The sequence below is a fragment of the Papilio polytes genome, unplaced genomic scaffold (assembly GCF_000836215.1).
Source record: "Papilio polytes unplaced genomic scaffold, Ppol_1.0 DF823399.1, whole genome shotgun sequence".
Taxonomy (NCBI): domain Eukaryota; kingdom Metazoa; phylum Arthropoda; class Insecta; order Lepidoptera; family Papilionidae; genus Papilio; species Papilio polytes.
In genome coordinates this window covers 1,003,644-1,011,922 of record NW_013525805.1, presented here as the reverse complement: position 1 = coordinate 1,011,922, position 8,279 = coordinate 1,003,644, and the positions used below count along the sequence as shown (strand labels likewise).

The following is an 8,279-nucleotide window of genomic DNA, read 5'->3' as shown; positions in this document are numbered from 1 at the left end:
TACCATTTTTGATTCATTACTTATTTATATTTTTTGACTTTTCTTCTACAGGTGTGTATACGTCCTAAATTCGTACAAGGTCACTAAATATATTTAAACATGTTTTCTAAGTTTAAATGTGTTCTAGGCTTAGTCTAGGGGGGACAGCTAAGCGCGGTCTAATTCGAATTAGTTTTACCTGTCTAACACTTCCTAATTGTTCAGAGGGAAATATACTACCTTAAGCCCTCCCCCTAATCCCTCGGCGACGTCCAAATGCGTACCTTCGAGATTCCGGAACCCTCTCCTTTTGGATTTTAGGATGGATACAGAGGTGAATTTAAATCTATGGAAGATTCCCCCTTTAAACAATAGAAATATGCTGCTTTTCACGAACATACAATTCATAGTAATAATCCATTTTATAACATTATGCTACATATCAATAAAATGTTTTATGATCGGGTTATCAAGAAGCGACAAATTTACAAATGGTCAATTTTTTATCGTACTCAATGATAGGTGAGTCCAAGTTCCTACAAGATAGTTAATGTCTAATAGGTCATCTAATCTAATAATATAAACATCCAACAAAATAGTTCAAATAAACAAGAAACTTTTTTAAATAAAGTTCTAGTTCAAATAAACAAGAAACTAATACTGTTATACATAGTCGTGTTATTGTGCTTGCTTGAACAAGCTATACTGTTATCTGACTGATGTTGATTGTTCAACTGTTAGCCAGTCCACTGCTAGCCACAACCCTTTCCCAATCTCTACGTACGCTTGATGGATGGAAGCACATTTTTACTCAAGTTTTCAGTATAATTGAGATACGGTAACCTTTTATCATATTAAACTATAATATTCCCTGAACCGATACAACATTATCTTGACCTTACATATCATAACAAGTTAGGTGATTCTATATCTGCTATATATACACTAGCTTTCGCCCGCGACTCCGTCCGCGTGGAATAAAAAAAACAAAAGCAAGTAGCCTATGTGTTCTTCCAGACTATCCTCCACATATATGCCAAATTTCATCGAGATCTGTTGAGCAGTTTAGGCTATAAACTCTAGCAAACATCCATCCATCTAAACTTTCGCATTTATAATATTAGTATGAAGTATGATAAAATCAATGTAGTTACGTGTATTTTTGGAGTCAAATCTGTCTTCGTCATAATTCTTTGACAGATGTGTTTGCAGTTCTGCACAGTCGATACAACGTCTGCAGTAAGCAAAACACACTTTAGCCCCCCCTGTCATTGAAATACTTTTATAAAGAACTAGCTTATGCTCGCGACTCCGTCCGCTTTAAATTTAACAATAATAAAAGAGAAATGCAATAATATAGCCTATGTTACTCACAGATCAATTACCTACCTAACAGTGAAAACATTTTAAAATCGTCCCGTAGTTTTTTAGCCTATTCATTACAATCAAACAAAGTTTTCCCCTTAATAATATTAAATATAGACAATAACTGTATTTAAAATCATTATTAATAAGATAACTATACTGATACATTTATACGTATTACATTAGATATAAATATATGTGCCTACTTACAATAAATAACTATTTTCTACCTTATTAAGTTATATATCTGCTACTTTGCTATAATAAATTCAAAGGAAGAAATATCTAAGTAAACTCCGTTTGAATAAAAAATTTGCTATTTAAATTATTATGGTAATAAAATGTAATCCCAATTATGTAAATTAACTAGCTGTTGCCAATGACTATGTCCGCCTGGATTTTAAAAGTTCAAAACTTACGTTCGCCCCTTTTTCAACCTATCACCTAAATTTTCAACTAAGTAGTAATCTACGTAATAACAGAATATATTGATGCAAAATTCCAAATTCCTAAGTTCGGTAGCTTGTGTGCTTATTTCGATTACCCTTATTGCTTGTGTTCGCAGTATCTTCTAAATTATTTGTCCTATTTAAAATTGCAAAGGACAATTTTATTCTTCATTAAATTCTCCCGACAACAAACACATTTATTTTGATAAGGATTAATATTGAAATTAATAAAACAACGACGCAAATGTCATGCGGATTTTAATTCATTTTGTAAACATAAAGTGGTTATTGTATGAAAGCCATTATAGATAGATATATAGTATCACTGACTTTTCTGTAGATCTTTTTGAGATCTATAATTCCTTGATACATGATTTTTACATACCTATAACGTTTTAGGCAGCGTAAGCCGAGAAAAATTAAGATTTAGTGATTTATTTAACGCCGGGGTCCAGAAATACGCTTTTTATTAATAGTTCCTAAATACATATTAGTAACAGTTAGCCTATGTTACTCACAGATACATTATCTTTCCAATTATATTAGTTAGCTTTCACCGGCGACTTTGTCCGAGTGGGATTAAAAAAAACAAAAGTCATTAGCTTATGTGTTCTTCGAGACTCTCCTCTATATCTATACCATATTTCATCAAAATCCGTTAAGCCGTTAAAGCTACAAACTCTAACAAACATCCATCCATCTAAACTTTCGCATTTATAATACTAGTATAACTAGTAATTCTTTTTAATAATATAAGGCGGCAAATGAGCAAGCGGCCACCTGAATCCACCGAATGAAAGCGACCGCTGTCCATAAACATCCGCAATTGCAGATGCGTTGCCTACCTTTCATTGACGGAGGAGACGCACATAAAGAGCACATTTCCCCTTCCTATGCGCCTCCTCCACCGTCAAATCCACTCCTTCCCATCAGGAAAAGGACTTAAATAAGGCCGGTACCACACTCATAAGAATAAACGCGGAATTACTTTCATTTCACGCCTGTTTTCTGCGTGCCATTCGTGTAAAGATGTTAAAGCGGACTCTACCACTGTTAAAGTATGATAGAAACAGATATATGTAGATTAGATAACTAATACGTGGAAATAAATTAAATATCAATTAGAACCAAATTGAAGATTTAGTTGATTATTAACTCTTGTCTGCTCTAATTTGACTAATTACATTATTGAAATTAATGATTAATTGTCAGATTAATTAATTGTTTTTGAAGTTTACGTTTTTGGTTTAATAATAGATTTGAAACTTGAAATTTTCCCATTAATTATGCTCTACACACATTTGTATGATTGTAATGTACTTTAATGTAATAAACACCTTATTTTAAACATTTACTACACATTTACTACCACTTCTTACTATTACAAATGCGAAATTTAAAATGGATGCTTGTTAGAGGTTGTAGCTTATACGGCTGAATTAATCTCTACGAAAATTGGAATGGATGTAGAGGAAAGTCTGGAAGAACGCATAGACTACTTCCTTTTATTTATTTTTGATTCCACGTGGACGGAATCGCAGACGAAAGCTAGTCTAACTGTCTAAACTTATATTCATTTGTACATTTACAAAAGCCAAAACCTCATTAAATAATTCTATTTTTATTCCAGGAGCATAAAACTGTGTATATAGAATTTGTGAATAAAAATCTGAGGAGTGTGTGCTAGAGCCTAATTTTAGTTGTCTTCTCATTTCCACTCTTTAAGTACAAGGAAAGGATGGGAAGAGAAAGTGAATTTGACTGCTCTGTGCAGAGGAGACGCACAGAAAAAATGTATTTCACTTGTTGATTAAAAGTAATATGCAATTGACATCTATGAATAAACGCTGTCCATAAACTTTAATTTAGCATCGCTATTTCGACAATTTCAGGGCGCCCCGCTTGCTCGTTTGCCTTTTGATATAAAAAATACAATTAGTACCCTGAGTGTATTTGGCATTTTCGACCTCAGTTAGTACAAGGGTCGGATGAAAGAATACATGTGGCGGAAATACGAATGTTAAGATGGATGTGTGAGGTAACACGATTGGATAAGATACGAAATGAGTATATTACAGGAAGTTTGAGAGTAGCCCCAGTGGTTGAGAAAATAAGGAGTAAAAGGTTAGAGTGGTATGGGCATGTTATGAGAAGGGATGAATCGCATGTAACAAGACGGACGTTAGTTATGAATGTGGAGGTGTACACCGGTAGAGGTAAACCTAGAAAGGATTGCGTGAAAGGTGACATGATCAAGAAGGGAGTGATGACTGAGATGACGGATGATAGAGTGCTTTGGAGGACGAAAACCCGGTGCGCCGACCCTACGGGAGTAGGATAGAGCAGGGGAGATGATGATGATGATGATGATGATGATGATGATGATGATGATGATGATTTGTTAAACAAAGTTTTATAGTAAAAAAAAGAAATTAGATCCATAAACCATTTATTAAATCTGTATATACATTTTCGTTTCCGTGAGATGATAAACATAGATTAATTTCATTTTATCTACGTACAACATTTAGGTGAATTCCTCCTTTGGGGAAGAGAACTAGCCGGATGGGGTCGTACTCCAAATGTCTTGGGGTGTTTTTCGAAGGCTCCACTCGGTATTTCGACAGGAACTTGACTACGCACACTCGAGACTGCACCTTGGCGAATCTCAGACCTATAAAGTACAAACAATTGAAAAATCCAATTAAATTAAAAATTATTTCTAGTTTTATGTAAGTACTAACAAAATATTGATTTTTCGTTATCCGCAAATAAAGAATTTTAATTTGAAAAAAATAAAGAGCACCTTTGTGTTTTTACAATTATAAAACTAGTTATGCAATCTAACCATTGTCTATTCTGTGTGTATCTCGATCAACCGATTGGAATTTTTATCCGATGGGCCGATTGAAATCAATCGATCGACCCAATTATCCAAATCGCCCAAGTCATTTAAAAATAAGTAACTGAAAGGATTTAGTATTGTTTACGTAAATTGTCACAAGTTTGTATTTTTAAATTATAGTGATAATCATAAGATATAATTTTACATACCTATGCAATTTCTGGGTCCAGTTCCAAATGGTAAATAAGCACACGAATGTCTGTCTTTCTCGTTTTCAGGACTAAAACGTTCAGGATCAAACTTCTCTGGGTTGGGGTAGTATTTAGGATCGCGATGAATACCCAAAGCATTGATGAGTACAGTTTGTCCTTTCTTGATAGTAACATTAGTGCCTGGGATTGTGTAGTCCGCTTGAGCATTGCGTTGCAAAGGATCAATAATTGGATATTTTCTTAAAGTTTCATCGAATACTTTTTGCGAATAAGTCATTTCATTTAAACCATCATAGGTTATTTCACCATTGTATCGTTCAAGTACTTCGTCAATTTCTGAAATGACTTTATCTTGTATATCAGGATTCATTGCTAGTTCATAGAACAGGTAGCTCATAGTTGCGGCACTGGTCTCGTAGCCGGCAGCGTAGAATACGAACACCTGAGCGGCAATGACCATATCAGTCAGTTTAACTATCCTCAACTTCTCATCGTCCACTTTCTTTGTTCCTTCAATTATTTTCTGTTGTCTTAATTGTAAAATTAAATCCATAAAGTCCTTTCTATTTGTTGGCATTCCACCTCTTTGCTTAATAACATTTTGTACAAGGTTATAGAAGAACGAATTTAAGTAACTGGGAAAAATTGAACCTTTGAACTTTTTAAATATTCCAGGGTACATCATATCTATCTCGAACGTGTAACTTGCATTAAAAATCATTTTGTCTATTTTATTCAATGTTTCATACATACCCTCATCTAAATCCAAGCCGAACGCACATGCGGCAATAGTAGCCATTGTATACTTCTGAACTAGGGCATGTATAGGTAGTTCCGATTGTTTAACACGAAGCGTTTCAATATGGTCAACAAAGTGTTCAGCTCGTTCGATTATGAGATACAACATGTTCCTCAGCTTACCAGAAGTAAATACTGGTGTGAACCTGTTTCTCAGTACTCTCCATGTATCCCCGTCAGCATGGAACAGGTTAACTCCTAGTCCGTCTTGATTAAATGAAATTCCTCTGTCGACGAACAGATCAAAGTCTTTAACCATGACGTTCTTAATAACGTCCAAGTCGCGGAGCAGTAGACACGGTGTGGTCATTCTGTAGACTCCGACCACTTTCTCGTTGGGATATGCATCGTAAATATCTTTAAAAAGTATTGCACCGAACTTACGCCTGAGCACGCTATCCTTAAGGTTTCCAAAGAATGGCAGCGGTTTAGGTCCGGGAACATTTCTATCTTTCCAGTAGTTAAAGGTTCTTGTAAAATAATAATATAAAAGTGAAAGTACACTTGCAAAAGCCGTTACGAGGTACAACATTATCGTACTGTGCACAAATACCGAATTGAAGGAATGGAGTATGTTGATAGGATTTTATAGGCTAAAAATACCGTGTCATCACAGATTATTATTTGGCGAAAAAGACAAAACTTATGGAAACAATAATGCTGATCACATAATATGCTTACGTTTTTTTTTCAGTATGTCGATATCGTTCCCACCTATCATGTCTTTGGTAAAGAACTTTGGGTGCGCACGTTCCTTGTTTTCTTTATTAAAATATCTTCAAATTCACGTTTTTTTAATTTAAAATAATAACAAAAACATTAAAATCGTAATAAATCATTAAAATATAATAAAACAGACCAAAGTTGACTTGGTATAAAACTGTTTAAAATGCGAAATCAATACTTAACTACAAAGTATACCTAAAGATAACTATGAGACTGCGACATTCTATAAAAATCTAAACATTTAAATTTGTTTCTCGGTATGTAAATAAATAATAAATAAAATAAAAATTTAACTACTCCTAACCTCTCATTCACATTTCGCTTATACGTATTTAGCTTCGGTGATAAAATTATTTAAAGTATGTATTTAATACAAACATTAGCAAAGCTGCACTTTACTTTTACATTTAGACTGAATCGAGTTAATTTAAACAGTTAGTACAATAATTCGCATACAGCTTTTTAGATCTATTAGTGGGAATATTCTGAACATATCTGTTTTCTGAAAAGACCTAATCGATCTTACTGGGGATGGGAATTTTACGTAAGTATGTGCAAGACCAAACCAATGTCATACTAATAAACGCAAGAGTTTAGATAGATGGAAGTTTGTTGGAGTTTGTAGCCAAAACAGCTGAACAGATCAGGATGTAATTTAGCATAAATGTAGAACATAGCCCGTAGTGACACATAGGTTACTTACTTTTGTTTTTTATTTTAATTTCACGCGGTAGGAGTCTGGGTCAAGAGCTAGTCTATACTCGAAAACTACTGGGTCGATTTCAAAAATCACCATTTAAAAGCTACGTTATCAGTAAGTAACATAGGCTACGTTTTTTTTACTATTTTTTTTAATTCCACGAGGAAAAAGTTGTCGGAAACTGCTAGATTTTAACGCACAACTCTCACCACGGGGTAGTGTGTGCAGTTGGGTAGCTGCAGGTGCTAGAAAATTCGACACCACAAAAATTAAAAAATCGTGATTACCGAATTGTTTGTAATGTCTCATTTTTGATTTTGAACGAAATTTTGAACTTTTTAAGTTTTTACTATGGAGCTACATCATGCTCCTTGCATTGTATGCATGTATCTTCATTTATTTCGTCAATATTATATACAATTGCGCAATAAAACGTCTAAATTACGTATCTTTTTTCGCAGATTTACTGCACACGGCGGGAGTACCTAGCATGGTTGGATAGTGGCACTCATGGAGTTTTAGTAGCTGAGTCACTTCGATGGGAAGCGTCGCGCGACTCGCGGTCGCGTTCACGCTCGTATATCTCTAACGCAATTTCTCAGTTTTAATTTGATTAATTTGATAAATCACGTCTATAAGGTATCGATGTTTTTAAACTCATTAGCATCGTTAAAAAATTAACCGAAAAAATGTATAGTAGTTTTTACTACTTTGGTAATTTTTTTGCCTCACTATCGCTTAGTTAATTGCATAAAATATTACGTATTACTTAAAAAATTCAAAGTATAATTGTTGTTTTTTACATTAAGAAACAATTTCATTTTTATTGCAATAATAATTAAAAAAAAATTATCGAATCCACATTCTATAAGAGCAGTCGTCGAGAATTTATGTTCACTACTTAAATGTTACTCGACGTTTAATTTCGTATGTCAATTGTTATGTTAAAATGTAGAAAGCCTTACCTATAAATATCACTGTACCTCGGCTGACATCGCCATCAAAGTAATAATAATTGTACAATCTTACTAATATTATAAATGCGAAAGTTTAGATGGATGGATGTAGAGTTTGTAGCCTAAACGGCTGCACGGATCTCGAAGAAATTTGGTATAGACGTAGAGGATAGTCTGGAAGAACGCAGAGGTATTTTGTTTTTTTTTTTAATTCCACGCGGACGGAGTTGCGGGCGAAAGCTAGTATAG

The 8,279-nt window shown here is 34.1% G+C and overlaps 1 protein-coding gene across 1 annotated transcript; it reads right to left on the bottom strand.

The window, feature by feature from the left end:
* Positions 1-4,225: 4,225 nt before the first annotated feature.
* Positions 4,226-6,216, bottom strand: LOC106104799 (cytochrome P450 6B1-like). Its single transcript, XM_013284939.1, has 2 exons — positions 4,848-6,216; positions 4,226-4,467 (listed from the first exon to the last, which is right to left on the bottom strand). Exons 1-2 carry the CDS (start codon positions 6,178-6,180, stop codon positions 4,304-4,306), a joined length of 1,497 nt encoding a protein of 498 aa, XP_013140393.1. The 5' UTR covers positions 6,181-6,216; the 3' UTR covers positions 4,226-4,303.
* Between the last annotated feature and the right edge of the window lie 2,063 nt (positions 6,217-8,279).

Coding starts and splice junctions, on each gene's coding strand:
- LOC106104799 (XM_013284939.1), bottom strand. CDS start 6,180: ATGTTGTACCTCGTAACGGCTTTTGCAAGTGTACTTTCACTTTTATAT. Junction 4,468..4,847: donor TGGACCCAGAAATTGCATAG/GTATGTAAAATT, acceptor TGTACTTTATAG/GTCTGAGATTCGCCAAGGTG.